Genomic DNA, 20787 nt, shown 5'->3' on the forward strand with positions numbered 1-20787 from the left:
AACAACAACAACAACCTGAGGATCCAGGAAGTCTAGAGATGTGTTCAGGGTCATGTACCTGCTGGTAATTAGAGCTGAGACTAAGAAGTCAGGTTTCCTAAATATTAGTTTAACATTCCTTTGGATAACCCAGTTGTCCCTCTGGTCTATGAGCAACTATGAACTATCTCCAATTAGATATGCTTTGTTCAACTCAAAGACTTCAAGCTGCAACATGCAGTCAGAAAGACAGCAGTAGCTTGTAAAAATGCTGAGTCTTCAATGGAAAACTGGGGAAAAGTATGTGTCATATAAGACAATCAAAGGGTTAATATCCTCCATTTGTAAGACAGCATTCTGTCCATTCTGTCCATTATATTTATTGAGAATTTACTAGCTGCTTGACTGTGGTAGACACTAAGAATATCATGGTGAGTAAAAATAGCATGGTTTTTACTTGCATGGGATTTACCATCAAGTTGGCAGAGACAGACTCATCAGAAATCATTGTTGCGGAAGACAGTCACATGCAGCTTCCTGCCTCCTGCCTGGAAGGGTTGCCCTGGGCCTGGAACACTTCCTTACAAAGAGAGAAAAAGCCCTACAGCCTGTACCAGTCATACTTCTTTGTTTTGGAACATCTTCCCCTGTTCCAGGTTTGATGTGTACTTTTTTGTTCTGCTTGGGCATCTGGCTCATTGGCCCTCAGGCATGTCCCCACCTTTTTGAATTTCAAACCCATGTGTGGGAGAGGGTGTCCTTCACCTGCAGCAGAAAAGGGGTCCATGCACCATCTCCCTGTCTTACTCTGGGCTGTGGAGTGAGACCCGCTGACCACAGAGGATGGATGCCGGCTATTAAAGCTGCTCTTGTTCTGTCTCTTTGCGGGGGGAAAGCATTGTTCCATCCAGAGCCTGTGTAAGTTCTCTCTTTCTTGGCGACCCTGACACCTGCAAACCATGCAGTGGGTTGACACCCTGGTACTGCTGCTCCTGGTGGGAGGCAACAGGTGTCACTTGCTCCACAACTGCCATAATGAAACCACAGCTGAAGGAAAGAAAAGCCCACTTGAGGGAGCATGTAACTGAAGGGTGGATGCGACTGAGCTGAGAATGGAAGTATAAACCAGAACTAGTTAGGGAAAAATAAAAGAAGAGGCAGACACTACCCTGTCCCTTAGGCAAAGGCAAAGGAAATTATGTGCAACTGGCCTATGGCAGGAGGAAATACATTCGAAAAACTGGAGATTTCCCTGGTGGGCCAATGGCTAAGACTCCACATTCCCAATGCAAGGGGTCCAGGTTCAATCCCTGGGCAGGGAACTAGATCCCACATGCCACAACTAAGCGTTTGCACACTGCAACTAAAGATCCCGTATGCCACAACTAAGACCCCGTCCAGCCACATTAACAAATTTAAAGAAAGCTGGTGTGCCCTTGGGGCATAAAGTAAGAAGAAGAATGAGACTAAAAGAGGCAGAGAAAGGAAGGCTGGGACCAGACAGAGCAGGACCTTTTAGGTTATATTGAGGATTTGAGTCTGTATTGGTTGAGAAATGGCTGGCACACAAGTGTCTGTTAAGGGCGGGGCTGACACAGTGAGATTTGTCTTTTGAAAAGAGGAGGGTGGCAGCGATGGGAAAATGGATCGGAAAGGAAGAAAGTGAGACCACTGCCCATGTTCAGGAGAGAGACAAGGGTAGCTTAGGCCAGTGGTTCTCAAACTGAGAAATTTTACCCCTTAGAAAACACTTGGCAATGTCTGGAGACATTTTTGGTTGTTCCACTATGTGTGGATGGATGTCACTGGCATTTAGTGGGTGAAGATCAGGGATGTTACTAAATTATGATACACAGAACTGACTCCACAACAAAGGATTATCTGGCCTGAAATACAAATAGTGCCAAAGACCGGGAAACCCTTGCTCAGACTGTGGTGGTGGTGAAGATAGAGTACATATTGCAGAGATAATTAAGAGGTTAATATACACAGTAATTAGTGGCTGATTATGAGGAATGAGGGAAAGATTATCTAAGATAACCCTCAGGTTGCTGGCTTGCCCAAGTGGATGAGCAGGAGTGGCATCCACTGAAATAAGAAAATTTTGGAGGTGGTGATGATCTGGTAGGAGAAGGAATTCAGCTTGAAGCCTCATAAACTGAGATGCCTTAAAAAGACATCCAAAGAAGTCAAACAGCCAGTTCTCTAAGTCTACAGCTCAAGGTGGGAATCCTGAGCAGGAGACATGTATTGGAGGGGCTTTTGTGAATAGAAGAGAAGGTGTGGGCATGGATGAGATTACCTAAGAAGGGAGTACAGAGTGAGGAGGAAAGAGGGCCCAGGACTACTTGTTGAGAAATTCCTGGGAGAAGAGCACAAACTAGCAAAAACTTTGAGGAGGTGGGAACAAAACCAGGGCATGTCACATCCCAGAAGCTTCAAAAAGGCCTGTTTTCCCCACAGCTTCTCCAACATGGAGTGTCACTGATCTTTTTTGGTGGTGGTGTTATATTCATTAGTTTGTTGTATTTTTAGATTTTATATATAAGTGATATCAACAGTACTTTGTTTCTCTCGGACTTATTTCACTAACCACAATGCTCTCCAAGTCCATCCATTTGCTGCAAATGGCAAAATTTTGTTCTTTTTATGGGTAATACTATACACACACCCATACACATCACCGTTTCCTTAACCATCCATCTGCCGATGGACACTGAGGTAGCTTCCATATCTTGGTTATTATAAGTAGTGCTGCTATGAACATTGGGGTGCATGTATCCTTTCCAACTTAGGGAAACTGCTGGATCTTATGGTAGCTTTATTTTTAGCTTTTATGAAGAACCTCCATACTGTTTTCCACAGTAGCTGCACCAGTTTACATTCCTATCAACCATGTATGAGGGTTCCCTTTTCTCCACATCCTCACCAACATTTGTTTTTGTGCTCTTGTTGATGAAAGTCATCCACAGATAGTTTTAGCTTTGCTATTACTTGGCTTAAAAAGTCTAATTTAAAGATACCAAAGTTTTAGGCCCAGGAAACTCTTCTCAGCTGCTGGGAAAACCTAGGGGATGTTAAGGTCAGTTAGTCATCCCTGTGAGCCAGTGTTGACCTCAGGTCTAGGGGCAGCGTCAGCAGCTGTTTGTGGGTTTATGACCCCCTGGGTGCAGAGAGTCCTTCATCTTTCAGTCCTAAGCCTTGTGTTTCATTGACACACAGCTTTCAATGAAAAGAAGCCTTGCAATTCAGCAAGTATTCACTGAATGCCCCACTCTAGACTCTGTTCAAATCCTGTTCAACAGTCCATGTCCATCAGATTTAGGTGAATGACTGGTGCCCTTGCATGCTCTGTGTGTGTGTGCACCCACATACACACACCCAGCTTGGGACCCTCATCTTTGGGCTCAAAAGTCTCAAAAAACAGGGGTACTGTTCTCTGAAGGCCCTTTTCTCTCATGAAGGGTTTGGCCCTACCTGCATAGGACAGAAAACTAGTGGCGCACAGGACCTAGCTCTCAAGGACACTGTCGAGGTCTCAGCAATTCCTTTCAAAAATTCAGAAGCCACAAAGAGGGATGATTCAACAGAAGCCTGCTTATTAAGCATCTTGCTGGGATCATTCCAAGAGTCCTTGGGGGTCACTCAGAGGGGCCACAAGGCTACCTGCTGGTGCATTAAAAACAGACTCCTGGGGCATGTGAATGGCTGCATCTTTGTCACTTTTCCTATTTGGCCTCTTCTAAGAAGTGCTTGGACTGAATTTTGGCCTACAAAATGCAGTGAGTGAGAGCATTGCTCAGTAACTAGTGAGAATGTCCCTGGGCATAGTGAAGGCAGTTCTGCTAAACTAAGAGGGAAGGACTCATTACTTTGCTCTCCTGGTCCAAGTGACCCAGGGGCCAGTCTGCTTACCTGTCTCACCCCCACCATTACAGGTGTTTACAGGTGTCCTCGACGTCGCGGAAAGATGACGCACACCCACAGAGTGCCTAGTCTCTGCCCTGCCCTGACCCCACTTCCCCTCTACTGAGGCTTGGGGTAATAGTGAAAGAAACTAACAGATAAGTCAAAAGGCTCTTGGCCTTGACATCAAAGAGGGCAGCACGTAGAAGACATCACCCCCGCCCCACTTTTCCCAGGTAGGCCCGGGCGGGATCGCTAGTGAAGAGCCAAGGCCCCGCTGCGGTTCCCAAACCTCCCCGCCCCCTCTCCGCATGATAGTGAACTAGAAGAGGGAAGGTGAAGAGGTGCTTGGCCAGGACCAGGGGGCGGGCCTAGGACACGGAAGCCCCGCCCCGCCCCGCCCTCGCCCCGCCTCCGCAGCAGCCCCTGGCGCTCTGGCTGCCGGCTAGCACTGCAGCAGCGCCAGTCGCCTTCCTCCGGTCGTCTACGCACAGGTGAGGAGAGGACCCCGCGTCTGAGCCGCTGCAGGAGTGGGAAGCTTCGTGGGGCTGAAATCTGGAAGGGAAGGAAACGGAATCGAAATCCTCAGGGGGCCGGAGGGAGGGACAGAAGTACGCGTGCCCCACGTCCTCGGGCCGTGGGGAGGTGATCCATGCGGCCCCCGGAGAGGTGGACGCATCTTTAACCGAGCGCTTCTTCGAGTCCAAAGGAGAGCCGGGAGCTTGTATGCCTTGACTGTTGTGGGGATTCAGTCCAGAGTGGGGCCTCCTAGATCCTGGGGCGCTGGATGCCGGGGACCCGACATCCTCTTGCAATGGTCGCCAGCCAGCAGCGACAGATACTCGTCCTGGATCTTGAAAGGGCGACCTCGGGCTCGCAAGCCGCGAACACACAAAGAAACCTCCCTTGCTGGCGTGCTTTGAAAAACAGCCCTGCCTCAGACTGTGAATGTTGATAATAGGTTGAAGATTTGTTCTGCCCCAGGAGGTGTGTACAGGTGGGAAAATCTGCAGAAGAAGCTCGACTTCTTCGAAAATTTTTTGAATTTAAATTTTCAGCAAGTCCGTTCTTCCTTTTTGCATGGGGGGAGGTGGGGGCTGGCGAGAGATGACTCTAGAATATAAGCCCAGCCTTGGGTCTGCCTGGGAAGTTCTAGGTTCATCTGACCCCCAGAAGGCTTTCCTTTGGAAAAAGTGAAGTGGGTTTGTGCTTTAACGCGGTGCAAGTTTTCGGAACTTCTTAAGTCAGGGACCAAGTTCGCGCAGTCATTCTATGTTCTCTCACCTGCAGCTGGAAGGAGAGATGTTCACGGTGCTGACCCGCCAACCTTGTGAACAAGCAGGTCAGTATCACTCAGCAGGCAGCGAGTATGATTTTGTCGCATCACGCAAGAATCCCAGCTTCAGCCCACAGGCTCTTTCATCCACGTCCCCGGCAAATGACGGTTTAACTTCTTTGGTGGAAGACTTAGTCTCCACCGGGCTTTTACCACCGGCATTCCACAGATAAAAGTAATTCTTTTCGTCAAAGCGACACAAAACCAGGACTAGCATGCTTGTTTCGCTTAAATGGTTTTTCCGGTTTGCATAATCCATTAATTTGGCCCTTGTGGTTTCCCTTACCCAGCTGTGTGTAAGGTCTGCTTTAGAATATTGTTGATTTTGTGATGAACTGTAAAGTACTTGGAGCTTGCCTCTCTTTCCATCCAAGTTACTGCTGGCCTGGCGCCTACAGCATCCCTTACCCCTCCGCCCGCCTCCCGCCCCCCGCCCCGCCCCCGCCCCCGTGGTCAGCGTTGTTACCACCTTTTACTGCAGGCACATGAGTAGAATTTGCACACACACGCACACACACATACACACACACTTCTGAGCTTGTCCTGCCTGCCTCTGGAGCACATTTTGCAGTTGCTCTGTGTGGAAGCCTAGAAGGCTCTGGCCTCTCCACTCTTGGGAGGCACCTGGTAATTACAGTGTTTGTCCAGCCCTAATGACAGCACAGCTCTAGGCTGCAGTTCCCTAAATGAATGAGACCTGGTCTAGTCCACTTTGGTCTACGATAGGCTTTTCTGCTGGAGCAAGGGTTTGCTTAAAGTAATCACAGCTTTTTACCTGAAAACTGCTGAAGCGCAGAAGACTGAGGAGGCTAGGCTCGTGGCTGTGGTCAGGAGACTGCTTACGTATCACCCCCAGTTCGGCCCCATGGGCAGATGTTCTTTAGTGGTGCCCCTAAATTGGTATTCAAAACACTTTGATAGTTTAACACATATACTGTAACATCACACATGCAGACTAACTTGTTACATTCCTTCCAAAGGACAAGTTTAACTTGGTAGATTAAACTCCTACCTTGTCTTGTATATAACTGACCTGGCATACACACTGTTTAACAGTTGATGCAAAAATTTGCCTCTGTGGATAAAACGGTTTCTGTCTGGGTCACATCCTTTGATCTGGAATCACAGAAAAGTGAGCCAAGACCCCTTCAGAGGCTCTGAAGGTTAACTCCACAGTAGCTGGCCTCCCTCCAGGTGCTATGACAAACGATTCCGCAGTGAGTAACTTGGTGTACAAGTCATTTAACACACTTGGGACCAGTTCTGTAGAATAAATTCCCAGAAGTGGGATTGTGAGGCAGATGGTATACACACTTGCAATTTTGATACATGCTGACAAATTCCCCTCCAGTTCACTCCCAGTGACAAGGTAGGAAAATTAAGGCACCTTGGACATCAGGATGTGTCTGCGGCAGTATTGATACTGCAGGGGAATCAGGTGAGGTAGTTAAGAGGTGGCTCTTCTGAGATATTGAGACCCACTGCATGACTGACCTCCCCAAGTAATGAGCACTGTGATGCGACTGGATATTGAGGCTGAATCTAACTCTATATGGTAGTAAATACATGCTCTTTTTTTTTCTTCCAAGAAAATATCTCCTAGATATAATGTAAATAATAGCTTATGATTATCTAAAAGTAGATGTTCCAGAATAGGACAGGTTCTACCCCATTGCTGTTCAACAGAACTTTCTGTGATGGTAGAAATGTTCTGTAATTATACTGTCCAATATGGTAGCCACTTTTGACTATTGAACACTTAGAAAGTGGCTAGTGCAACTGAAACTGAATTTTTAAATTTTATTTACTTTTAATTAATTTAGATACTCAATTGGTGACACATATTTGGATTCTCTGAATTCATTGCTCTTCCTGTTATGCTAGTGTTTATCATAGTTCAGCCATTTGAGTCTCACCACCTATGTTTATGCTATAATAGTTCTACCAAGACTATTATTTAGTCAATATTTTACTTTAATGTCTTTATATCTTTAAAAAAATTAGGTATAAGTTATATATATAGTGATAGGTAGTGGTGGTGGTTTAGTCGCTCAGTCGTGTCCGACTCTTTGCAACCACACGGACTGTAGCCCACCAGGCTCCTCTGTCCATGGGATTTCCCAGGCAAGAATACTGGGGTGGGTTGCCATGCCCTCCTCCAGGGGATCTTGGGACCCAGGGATCGAACTCGGGTCTCCACATTGCAGGTGGATTCTTTATGCTGGTAAATGCAGGAGACCCACGTTTGATTCCTGGGTCAGGAAGATCCCCTGGAAAAGGGATAGGTTACCCACACCAGTATTCCTGGGCTTCCCTTGTGGCTCAGACGGTAAAGAATCTGCCTGCAATGTGGGAGACCTGGGTCTGACACGATTGAGTGACTTTCACTTCTTTCATATATAGTGAAATGGATAGATCTTAAGTTGTGTCCCTAAATTTGGTATTCTCGCCTTCTGGAAGGATTATGTTTTTAGCAAATAGACAATTTATAAGAATATTTTTTAAGGGAAATTGTATCTAAAGGAGCTGGTTTGCTGTGATTTTCAGTTTTTTTCCAAAGGACCTTGGAAAGTTTGATAAATTTTGAAAAATGCATAAACTCATATACCCCACAATCCTATTTAGATATAAGAGCCTTTTCACTTCCCTAGAAAGTGCCTGCCCTAAACCCCTGTGCAATCACTGTTCTGATTTCTATCACCTGCTTGTTTTAGAGCTTAACATAAATGGAATCATTTCAGAAAGTTTCTTTCCTTCTTTTCTTTTTTTAAAAATAAACATATTTGCTACTTTATTTATGAAATTTTCATTAGCCCGCACTGGTATGTTAAGACCCAAGTAAATATTTGCTCATAATCATCTGGTTAGGAAATATTAGCTTAAATTTAATAAGTAGAAATAGTCCATTATGATATATTATATATAATCATATATTACATATAATTATCTTTACTTAGAGGCTATATATTTAGTTGACAACTCATATGCTACATTTTTTTCTTTTGCATTTACATGTTATGATTAAAATATAAAATATAAACCCCAGAGATTACATGACCCCTTTGGGAGGGAACATGTGGATTGGGGTCTACTTACTCTTCATCTGTAAAGATGTCTGTGTCTTTACTATAGACACAGGGAAAATGACTGAGATTGAATTCTTACTGGGCACCCACACATCTTCGGAATTCAGACACATTACCATTTGTTTGACAATGTCACCACGTACTAAACTTTATAATCATTGATTGTATCTGAAATACAATAGGAATTTCTTATTTATCTGAGGTTATTTTTAAATGGAATATTATATCACCTGCTTTAATAGAAAACTCATAATTTTCAAGTGTACATTGAAATAAATGTTGCTGGAAATCATCTCAGGGACAACCAGTAATATGCATAACACACTTTGGGAAATACCAGAGAGCTAGCATATGCACACCCTCCTTGCAAATGCTGTTTTAGTCCACTCTTTGGAGGAAAGATACTCAAATGGGTATTTGAGCCCAGTTGTAGTTCTAAATGTTTGGGTCTCAAAAAAGCCAGAGGAAGTGACTTATGCATGCAGCTAAGCACCCAATTAAGCACCCAATTCACAGATTCTACAAAGAAGGGCAGGGCCCTGCTCCTGATTCCCCCTCACGTGTCTTCTGGGTTTCCTCATTTTAGGCCTCAAGGTCCTCTCCCGAACTCCAGCCATCATCGCCTTGGTGGTCTTGTTTTTGAGCATTGTGGTGCTTATGGCTATCACACTTATCCAGACACACCAGAAAGAGGTCCTCTTTCCAGGACCAAAGGTAGGTGTGAAGGGGTTGGCACTGAAAGGAAGAAATGGGCTCTGGCATCAATGACTCTCAAGCTATGAGTTAGAAGAGAAGAAAATTCTTGCCCTTCCTCACCTCCAGCTGGAGCCAGGGAAAGGTGGGGTAAGGCCCAGGGAGAAAGACTGGACATGCTAGGTTTGTGCTGTTTGAGGTGACAGATTGATAGTGGTGACACCTTCTCCTAGGATGATGTGGTCTTGCTTTGACTCCTGACTGTTGGAACCAAAGCCAGACTTTGTCACCAAGAATTATGGATGGCTACCAAAGATTTACCAGCTTGTCAGTCTCCCCAGATGACCCAACCCTGCTCATGAGCGGAGACCAGGAGACTCAGGCTCTTCTTCTGGCCTAGCCTGGGTAAACAAAGCCAAGGACCTGAAAAGTCTCCTTGATCTGTGCTGTGCTACCTCTCTTAAGTCTAGAAGTATGCCATGATCCCTCTGACTCCTCCCCCAACTGAAATTACTCAGGACCTTATGCTAAGTTCCAGAGACCTCTGTCAGCCCTCGATAAAACCATCCCCGAATGGATGGACTCTGGGAGACAGAACTGTACACAGCCTCTCCCTTGGCTGTAAGGGTGACAGGAGGTGATCCCCTGAGGGACTGTCAAGTGAAAGGTGAAGAGAATCAGTGAGTCCTTCAATTATTCTGAGTATAAGTCAGCAAACTTCCTCCATAAAGAGCCAGACAGTACATATTTTAGGTTTTGAGAACCATTTATAGTCTCTATTGCATATCTTTTCTTTTTCTCTTCTTATGACTCTTTAAAGCTATGAAAACCACTCTTAGATGGAGGGCCATAGGAACCACATTATTTGAATCTCATTTAGAATTTATCTTTGACCTTGGGTCTTTTCTATATCTTCCTGCTGTTAGGGATTGTTCATAGGCTATATTTGATATAGAGGTTTTTAAAAGATAAAAAGAACCATTTTTGCCTTGACTCTGTGGTTGAGTTTGATCTACCATCCAGAGTCCACTTTGCTAAAGGATTAGAGGAAAATCTGTTTCTTTCTTTCTGTCTGTCTGCCTTTAAATTAGTTAATTAAATTTTTTCTGGCTGCAAAAAGAAGCTTGTGGGATCTTAATTCCCCAACTAGGGATCCAACCCAGGGCCCCAGCAGTAAGAATGCTGAGTCCTAACCACTGGACTGCCAGAGAATTTCCTAAAATCTTTCCTAGATAATAGAACTTTGTTCTTTTATATTTTACTTAAGAATCTCATCCTCCCATGAATAACATGAATAAAAAAGAAAAAGAAAAGCCTCATGCAGCTGTCCTGTGGTGAGAGGAAAACAAATTATCTGGCTGTCCAAAGACATTAGCTAAGGCCTAGAGAAGCTGTTTTCCCAAGCTCCAGGCACTGCCTTCTTCTATAAACTGTATAAAATCAGGAGTGCAACTAGAGGAAATACCATCTCCTTACTCTTTGTAAATTGCTAGTCAGTTGAGTGAGCATTTTTCCCTGAATTATCTCACTGAAATCTTGTGCCAACTATGGAAGATAGTCAAGCCCTGTCACCACCATTTTGCAAGTGAGGAAACATAGGTCTGCTCAGTGGATGAGCAACATTCCTTTGCCCACCACCAGGGCTCTCTTCATTTACTTCCGACTGTTCCTTGATCCTAAGTTCTGAACAGGGAGCCCAGAAGAAGATACTGTCCTCTGATAGGAAAACATGTCCTCCTTTGCACAGGAGGGGAGGAGCAGAGGACGGGCACAGAGACAGGAAGGTGCTGAATTACAGGAGCAACTTGGGGGGCAAGTAACCATTCTCAGACCCTAGTGCCACCCTGTGCGTGCGTGATCAGTTGCTTCAGTCGTGTCTGACTCTGCAACCCTATGGGCCATACCCCACCAGGCTCCTCTGTCCATGGGATTTCCCAGGCAAGAATACTGGAGAGGGGTTCCATTTCCTCCTTCAGGGGATCTTCCCAACCCAGAGATTGAACCCATGTCTCTTACATCTCCTGCATTGGCAGGCAGGTTCTTTACCACTAACGCCACCTGGGAAGCCCAGTACCATCCTTAGACCCCATAAATCAAAGGAACCAGCTCTAGCTGCACTCTGGGTACACCTCTCCACGGGACAAGGGAATGTGCCCACCAAGAGCCATGCTTCCCCTTCTAGAACATGCTTAGGACCCCAGAACCCAGGGTCTGTGTGGGCCTTCCTGAGAGCAGACCTCACCACTGATCTGAGGGGTGGCAAAGGGGCAGCTGCTTGCAGGGAGACTAGACAGAGCGTGGGCATGGTCTACAGTCTGAGCTAGCCCACCTTCTACAGTCAATGTACAGGTGCATGAGGCTGTTCACACTGTGGATTTGCCTGTGGACGAGAAGAAGACAGGTGGCGGGGTAGGGGAGGGGGCAGGACAGGGCAGAAGTCTTCATTTATAAAAAAGTGTCCCTTGGGCCCTTCAAATGTGAGGGATAAGCTGGTTAAGACAGTTGTTTGGGGAGATGAGAGGTCAGTTCAAACTGGAGGGACATGGAGAAATTAGAAGACCTGAAGAGTAAACTGAGTAGAGAAAAGTGGGTCCCCAAGCAGTGTGGAGCGTGCTATTGAAGGAGACCATGTTTAGTTCCACTGTTCAGAGGGGTTTCCCTAGTCAAAGGTGCCTGTGCGAGATAGGCATCTGGGGGTGACCCCAGGAAGCACTGTGCAGCGTAGAAGTGAGACAGAAGGGAAGGGGCTTCTGTCCCAATGGAGGGGCTGATACCCAGCAGGTTACCACTGTGGGCAGCTGGGACTGCCCTGGGAGCCAGTGCAGAACTCACCTCAGGGATGAAATCTGTCACGGGCATACAGAACACCTGGCTCGGTCATCCGAGTCCAGGGCGTATTTACACACCAGCTTCCATTAGTCATCGGTTGAGGGCTGCTCCCTGGGGGACATAAGCCCTTTAGTATTTCTGGCATATTGTGCGCTTAGGTTGGCTGGGCCAATGGAGACGGCCTTCAGGCAGGTAGAAAGTGCATACATAAGTGGACATCACAGGGGTGAGGGAACCCTGTGACTGTCACCCCGTAGGTAGACTATTTTCATTCCAACTTTGAAAACGAGAAAACAGAGGAACAGAAAGGGCAAACAGCTTCCTGCGATTATACAGATTAGAAATAACATAATTGGCATAGAAGGAAGAAAAAAAGCAGAGAGCAAAGGCCTTAGGCAAGAGTTTGGAAGGATCGGTATGTATATCCTCATTAGCAGACACAGCTCAGAGAGGGGATTTTTAATTTCTTCAGCCCCCGCTGTAGGAGAATGAGTTCTATGACATCAGAATATTGGCTCAGGGGCTCATCCTGTTTCCCTGAGAGAGTTAGGTGTGAGAAAAGACAGATGTTGTGGCCAGCTGACGTGGAGTGGAATGACAGCTTGGAAGGGGGCCCTTCACATGCAGCTTTTCTCAGGCTGTCCAGAGACCTGTCCTTCTGTTGTGCAATGTATGCTGGGAGTGGGAAGGGCAGTGTGGAGGTGGAGGCAGTGAATATTAAAAAAAAAGAAAAAATATATAAATTTTTCATTGTCTGTGTTTTCATACCTTGCCTCATCTTGCCTTTGTGTGCAGCTGGTGGTTCTGAGGGGCCAGCTCCATGGTGGTCTGCCTATATAGGGGGCCCTGGAATGTTCCTCAAGACCCATATGAGAGGTCAAGATATCTGGCTATTAAATCCAATGTTGGCCCACCTGACCTTATTTTATCTAAGTGTTCCATTCAGTTCAGTTCAGTTGCTCAGTCATGTCCAACTCTTTGTGACCCCATGGACTGCAGCACGCCAGCCCTCCCTGTCCATCACCAACTCCCAGAGTTCACCCAAACTCATGTCCATTGAGTCAGTGATGCCATCCAACCATCTCCTCCTCTGTCGTCCCCTTCTCCTCCTGCCTTCAATCTTTCCCAGCATCAGGGTCTTTTCAAATGAGTCATCTCTTTGCATCAGGTGGCCAAAGTATTGGAGTTTCAGCTTCAATATCAGTCCTTCCAATGAACACTCAGGACTGATCTCATACAGTGGAACTATTAAAATTTAGGCAGTGATGGAAATATCCCCAGTCCCTTTATCACTGTTACTGGTTTGACCTGCTCTATCAGCTTGAAGAGTAAACATGACAACGTTGCCTTTGTTTTCCACCTACCCTGGCGCTTTATTATCATTAAGTCTGATATCTGCCTCTTGAGGCTTTACCCTCCCAACGCCGTCACAGTTGCTGAGAAGCCCTGAAGCCTCTCAATCCCATCTGATCAATATCCCAGCGCCACTGCCACTGCCGCTTGCACCCACATGGTGTCACTGTTGAAGAAGGGCATGCAGAGTCCCAGGTTTCAGGGACACTGCTTTTCTGCCATGACCTGCTCAGGTCACATTAGAGCCCAGGTTGGGTCACACAACTCTCCAAAGCACAACAACTGGACTGGGCTGTGTTAAAACCATCTCTTTCTAACCCCCATCCATTCTCAGTCATCAGCCTGGGTATCAGGTGCCCTGTGGCCCACCCTGGTTTACCTCTTGGAAAACAAGAGTTGGGTAATTGGTTTCTTCCTTTCTAGAAAGCCCTGGCTCCTTATACACATTGGTCATTCTCCTCTCCACCCAGATCTGCACACCACTTAACTAAGAGTTTGCTTTCAAGGGTCTTTTGTCTGAACAAAGTCTACCATACCATACCAGGCACCTTCTTACTAATCAGTCACCCTGTTAAGACTTGTTTTTCTTCAACAAATATCATATATTAATGCATCTCTATGGAACCTAGAAAGATGGTACTGCTGAACATATCTGCAAGGCAGCAATGGAGACACGAACAAAGAGAACAGATTTGTGAGCACAGAGTGGGAAGGAGAGGGTGGGACGAATGGAGAGAGTAGCAAGGAAACATACACATTACCATAGGTAAAGTAGAGAGCCAGCGGGAATTGGCCGTAAGACTCAGGGAACTCAAACTTGGGCTCTGTGACAACCTAGAGAGGTGGGATGGGGTGGGAGGTGGGAATGAGGTTCAAGAGGGATAGGGCATATATATACGTACAGGTGATTCATGCTGACGTATGGCAGAAACCAATACAATATTGTAAAGCAATTATCCTTCAATTAAAAATACATTTTTAAGAAGACTTGTTTTTCTTAGAACTCAGGGAAAGTATAGGTGCTATGGGTACAGGTTTGAGAGTCAGACCCCAGCTTGATCCCAAGTCTGTGACCTTGACTAATTATTTACCTCTGTGAGCCTCAGTCTTCCCATCTGTCAAGTGGGGATGATGATAACACCTGCCTTATAAATGTGACACTAAGGCCCTTTCTGCACTGCCTGACATATTATAAGGGTTCAGCAAATGCTTATTACTATCCGTATTCTATTATAGTAAGAGTAATGATGATGATGATGATAAACACATCTAAGAAAGCTGATCATGTGATCTTTGCTTTTGCTTTTCCTAGAAGCTCACACAGTCCATGACCATGGGTTAATATGGAAGACTGTTTCTTTTTGGTTGACCCACTGAGTGTGTCTTCAGTTCTGCATCAGGCCAATTTTTTTTTTTTTCTGACGGTGCACTAAACAGAGGGTGACTTGCTGCTTTTCACCCAAACATCACCCACTTTATTGAACTGAATGAAATTCATTCTCCTCTTACACCTTCCTCCATGGAACCATATTGAGTTGCACTGATTTAGGCAAATGAACTCTGAAAACTGGTTAAAGACCAATTTTTCCACTTTTGAAAATGACAGTGAAAGATGGTGGGGTGGGGGTGGATTGTGTTAGTGAGAAGTAGCCCTGGGCCTCACGGCTGCTGTCAGTACATCAGCAGGTGCACAAGGGGCCGCCATCTCTCCTGCAAATCTCAGAGCAAAGTCACTGGAGGCACCCACTGTGGTGAAAGCTAAATCCCATTTTTCTGCAGTTACAGATCAAAGTGGACATTCTTCTTTCTTTCTGATCTTGGCCCAGGAACCCTAAGCGTTCTTCATGAAGGGTTGGAATAAAGAAGATTTGGGGGTAGACAGTGTGGTATTCTCTGGAGTGGTTGCCTTCTTACGCTCGCTCTCCTATCAGTGCCTGGCCTGGAGGGGCCGGTGGAGGGGTAGTGAGCAGGCTGGCAGCAGAGGGAGGGAAAGCAAGCACTGACACGGAGGCTCAGACCTCTGGAGTGCCTGATTTCCTTCAGTTCCAACCTGTGCTTTAATCTCATGGGGAGCCTCTGCCTGGAACAGATTGTGAACAATGCCTCCCTTGTTTGCCATCGAGGGGTGTCATGTCAGGATCCCAAGCAATACGCGTCATCAGACTGAAGAGCCAAGTTGAAGAGGCTGTTCAAGTTCAAATACCAGTGTACACAGGGTGTTCTAAGTCTTAATAGAATGGAGGAGCTGGAGTAACACTTTTTTATTTGCTCCTATTTCAAATGAAGCAGGTGCTCATGGCAGAGTTTAGAATCAGGGGATTGGTTAAATGAATTACTGTACATCTCACAATGTGATGAATGTCTTAAAAATCATGATGTCAGTATTTTTACTGATAGGGAGAGATGTTCTTGATATACTGTTTTAGTAAGAAAAGAGCATTGGAGAAGCTTCTGTGTAGCATAGTCCTGTGTTGATTTAAAAACATACAAAACATAAGTGTGTATGTAGTTGTATGCACAGAAGACCATTGGAAAAGATATATAACAAGGTGTTAAAACAGTAGTTGGGTTTGAAGAGTGTTATTCACTTTTCTTTCCTCTTTTTCTTGCTTTGTAATTTTATTTATTTTTCTTACTGGTTTTTCTATGTAGCCTGTATTTATTGAACAGCCAGTAAGCATCAGGCAGATGGTCTCCTATTTACTTCCGAAAGGAAGTTGTCTGAAAATGATGGAATCCAGAGAGGTTAGGTCTCTTACACAATATTGGAAAAGTAGGAATCCATCTGATTTGACCGGCCTCCAGCACCCAACGTCATCTTCCTCTCTGAGACAAGCTAGGCTAACTCAGTGGCAGAGGAATTGGGGAAAAGCTGCCACCCAGAAGCCGCTGATGCCCTGGGCTGACTCCCCCCCAGCCAGGTACTGACCTAGGTCCGCATAACTCATTCCTGTGCCCCTTGGCTGCTACGGCATGCTCTGTCCTGGGCAGGTCCGGTCCAGGGCCTGGGCTGGGCCACGCCTTCAGGCAAAGCTCTCTGGCAACTGCCCCAAGCTGGGTGAGATGGCTGGCAATACCCTCCTGTCCATTCTTCCACACATGAGTCACCAAAGTGAGATGATATATCAACAATCTTTCGTATTTTGTTTTTTCCTCCTTAAGTACTTCCTACCATGGTTTCCTATTGGTTGCTTATTCCCAGGCGGATAGTCCTGGAAGTTTGGAGAAGAAATGGTAGCAGGTGACTGACAATTCATTTTCCTCCTGAGACCCAGCTGGCTTCTGACCTCCCCCACCTCCACCCTGCGGAAGCTGGATGAAGAGAAATCAGGAGATTGTCTTTGCATGCACAGTCCTTGGGGTACTCATCTTTAATCTTGGATGCATATTGGAGTCACCGCGGGAGCTTTAAGAACTGTTTGTGCCTGGGTCGATTGACAGAGATTCTGATTTAATAAGTCTCGGGTGTAGCCTTGGCATTGGGAGCTTCAAAAGCTCCCTAAGTGATTCCACTGTGAACCAAGGCTGAGAACTGTGGCCTAGAACACCTGACCCACCTCCGCCCCACCCCTCCCTCCAGTCTACAGAAACAAAGTTGGTTTGGAGAAAATAGTTTTTTCTTCTTGGTCAGGTTCTATAAAAAGGAAGCGGTGTGAGTTAAACTCTTGGGACGACTCAGGGTTCTCAGTGGGTCTCTGGGAAAAAGGGTCCTCAGAGAGGCTGAGCCTGTAATTAACTCTCTGTCCCCCCTTTTATTCAGTATGGAATTGTACTTGATGCCGGGTCTTCCAGAACCACAATCTACGTGTATCAATGGCCAGCAGAGAAGGCGAATAATACTGGAGTGGTCAGTCAGACCTTCAAATGCAATGTGAAAGGTAAGGCCCACGGGAAGAAGGGAGAGTCCTAATGTCCTTTGGAGGCCTGCAGAAGTCCTGAAATACTGCCTGGAGGCGAGGAGTGAGCACTGGGCTGGGTGTCAGGGAAATATGAGACCTCTTGTTAGCGCTGCTACTCTTCAGTACAGTGACCTTAGGCTAGCCCCTTCCCTTCTCTGGATTTCAGATTTCTCATCTGTAAAAGGGGAGGCAGGGGTGTCAAGAACTGTGAATGGTGTGGTTCGGACGCTGGTGAAAGACCCAAAACTCCTGTCAGAAACACAGGAGAGTTTATTGCTCACACAAATGCCCAAGGATCAGCGTTTTCTTGTCCTGGTTCTCTGAGCCCCAGTTTGCACAGGGTGATGTGTAGAGAGCACCAGATGGTACCTGCTTGCACAGTGGGTTGTATTACCAAAAAGGAACCCTGAGATTAGAGAACCTGAAAGATTTATAATGGGAGGGAAACACTATCCGTATCTTCTTAGCCTGTTCATTAAGCAAATATCCCTGAACAGATAGTCCAGAACAAGAGCAGGGAGTGCCTCTGCTCATAAGACATGCAGAAATGTGAGAAACTCATGGAAAATTATACTCCAATAGGAAAGTTATACTCCAGTTGGCTGTGTATGGTGGGAGGGGAGGGTAAAAAGAGAGAGAGATGGACCATCTGTAAAGAAACCGGCTTGTGTGGCTCTGTTCCAGTAAAGCTTTCTTTATGGACCCTGAAATTCTGAATTTCCAATAATTCTCAAATGTCACAAAATATTATTAAAAAAATGTTCAACACCATCTAAAAATAATGCACGAGTATCTCAGTTCATAGGCTGTATAAAAGAACGTGGTGAACTGTATATGGCTAGGGAGCTGCCAACTCTGAAACAGAACATTATCAATGTCTTTAATGACCCTCCACGCGCTTCCTGCTTCCTCCACAATATATCCTGAATGTTATGTTGACTATTGACTTGTTCTTTTTTATAGTTTTGTCCTTATGCATTTAGTTTTTCCTGGTTTTGGAAATGGAATCAAGCGCATATTTATACAATCGGAAGCAAACCTTTATTCTGTAATTTGCTTTGTTCACTACCACTTGGTTTTTAAAATCCATCTCTGTTTGTATGAGTACCTGGTTCATTTTTCCCTGTTGAGGGATATTTGTATTTCCCTGGTTACTAATAAGGTTAAGTATCTTTTTATATATTTATGACTATTTCTGTTTCTGTGAAATGCCTGTTCATGTCTTTTGCTCATTTTTCTACTGAATTGCTTGATATTTTCCTATTGTGTTGTGGAATTGTCTTTATTCCAAATATGAATGCTCGGCTATATTATTATTATATTGTTGCTAATATCTCTCACAGTTTACAGTTTGTCTTTTTAGTTTTTCATGATGTCTTTTGACGAATAAAAGTTCTCAGTTTTTACGAAGGTACAGCTATCAGTCTTCTCCCTTTTCGTTTGCTCTTTTGTATGTTTTATTTAACAAATCCTTCCCTAACTTGAAGTCATAAAGATATTTTTCTGTCGAAAGTTTTGGACTTCCCTGGCAGTCCAGGGGTTAAGTCTCCACACTTCCACTGCAGGGGTCACAGGTTCAGGCCCTGTGGCACAATCAAAACAAAAAGGTGTCATAATAAATTTGCCTTTTACAATTAAGTCTTTAGGCCACAGAATCAAGCCCAGTTAGTGAGTGTATATGTATGTACCACCCTCTTTAGAGCACTATGACTTTGGACTTGGTCTGGATCTTCCCAATGAGTGTACAGCATAGGTTACAGGGATACCTTCAGCCCAGAGGATGAGTTAGACTCTGGGCCAGTCACCCCAAGCAACTTCCTTCATTTCCCTCAATAAGCTGCTCAAATAGAATACTCTCTTGCAGATTGTGGTATAGAAAATGTTGGGAAGCAGAATTAGCCTTTCCCGTAGAGAGACCAGGAGTTGTCTCTGGATAACCAGGGTGCATTCTGATCATCTGCCCTTCCACGGAGGGCAGCCAGGAGCTTGCTGACCCTGGGACATAGGTGTCACAGTTAGGGTCTTAAGAAGCAGATGCGCAGACAGAGGCTGGGGTGCAAGGGAGTGATGAGTGATCCATACCCGTGGAAAGGAGGCAGAAAGAGGAGGACTGCGTAGAAAGAGAAGTCAGATTGCAACTCAGGCGTAGCAGAGCTCCGGCCAATTAGAGGTGTCCTGCACTGGCTATAAATGGTCAGAAATGACTGGATGGTGATTCCTCCTGTCACTGTTAGTTATTGGATGTTGCCAGCTTGGGAAGAAAGTATTGACCAAGACAGTTTTCTGCAGCTGAAGAAAACCCTGAGGGATCTAACCTCTAGACACTAAGCCTTATTTGAAGGGGCATCTGTGCGGCACTTCTCTCGGCTCCTCACAACAGGGAACTTCCATGTCGTCTGAGCACTGCTTGCATCGTTACCTGCAGTTCACCAGCAGCAGCAGCCTTTCTGAAATTCAGCCAGAGATCCCATCTCTGTTCTCCTAACTTCTGGGCTACTTCTTCACTCTGAAGCATGAAACAGGATGCTTTTTTAGGAAAGACAGACCAGCCACTCCAAGCAGAGATGATAATGTAGGATAGTGATTAAAACATCACCCTCATCCCTACTACTAAAGCTCTGGAACCTTATCTGAGCTCTCTGCATCTTGACTCCCTTATCGCTAAAATAAAAAGCATAACAGTAGTACCCACCCCACAGAAATGATTTGGATTAAATGACATAATATGTATAAAGCAGGTCCACGGGATTTTTCAGGCAAGAATACTGGAGTGGGTTGCCATTTCTTCCTTCAGGGGATCTTCCCGAGAGCCTGGCAGGCTACAGTCGATGAGGTCATAAAGAGTCAGACACAACATAGCAACTGAGCACCAGCACATATAAAGCAGGTAGCAAAGCCCTGGCATACAGCGGGCACTCAATAATTGTTAGCTGTTAACTACGTGGCACCACACTTTAGAATTCTCAGTGGATATTCTTGCTAAAAGTCTGTTCTAACATAGCTGTCAGATCTGCCTCTAGCCCTGGGAGGACAGTTCAGCGAAGTCAGTCGTGACGGCCTCAAACTGTAGGAAGAGGTGGCACTTTCGTGGGGAGAGACCCAGGCAGTCTCTCAGGGGCACGGGCCCTTGGCCCACCCTGGATGTGATTTAGGGGAGGGGCAGGGTCATGGAGCCCACACCACATCCATAAATGGATCTTCTCTCTTTGATCACAGTAGCCTCAGGGATCCATATATATACTTGGAATGACCAGAAGACCACAAACTACAGCTCAAATAACAGAGCTGAAGTTTGGCAAGTGTCATCCACTGGAAGACAAGTAGCTTCGCCAAGCATGCTCTGGGTTTCCAGTTTCTCGGCTGCAGATTTCCCCAGGACCCCCTGCCTTGGCCAGTGTGAGGGAGTGGTGAATGTGTGCTTGCCTAACGGTGTTTCCTGAACACCCAGGGCCTTAGAAATACCTTTCTCAGGGCATTCGTGGTGGGCGTCCATCCTCAGGTGCTGCTGTTTTCTGTGAGCTCAGTGGGTGCTGCTTTAGCTCCTGCGCGCCATGCCAGTGTCTGTTACTCTGGCTGCTTATTTTTAAGCCATCCTCTGAGGGTCACTGGTTCCTTGCCTGTCCCTCATCTCTGTGCAGGATGCACTGCTCAGGCTTCCTGCTGCCTACTCTCAGAGGTGACAGTCATGTTTTCCCTTTACCCCAGC

General features: G+C 45.8%; 1 protein-coding gene across 1 annotated transcript in view; it reads left to right on the forward strand.

Moving 5' to 3' along the window:
* Positions 1-4017: 4017 nt before the first annotated feature.
* The window catches only part of ENTPD3 (ectonucleoside triphosphate diphosphohydrolase 3), a 33707-nt gene continuing 16937 nt past the window's right edge, over positions 4018-20787 (forward strand). Inside the window, exons 1-4 of the mRNA XM_069561139.1 lie at positions 4018-4379; positions 5176-5227; positions 8894-9021; positions 16943-17060. Of these exons, the coding sequence (XP_069417240.1) occupies positions 5188-5227; positions 8894-9021; positions 16943-17060 (286 nt within the window). The 5' untranslated portion in view covers positions 4018-4379; positions 5176-5187. The remainder of the gene's footprint in view (positions 4380-5175; positions 5228-8893; positions 9022-16942; positions 17061-20787) is intronic.

This window comes from Ovis canadensis, chromosome 19 (assembly GCF_042477335.2).
Source record: "Ovis canadensis isolate MfBH-ARS-UI-01 breed Bighorn chromosome 19, ARS-UI_OviCan_v2, whole genome shotgun sequence".
In the NCBI taxonomy this organism is placed as follows: domain Eukaryota; kingdom Metazoa; phylum Chordata; class Mammalia; order Artiodactyla; family Bovidae; genus Ovis; species Ovis canadensis.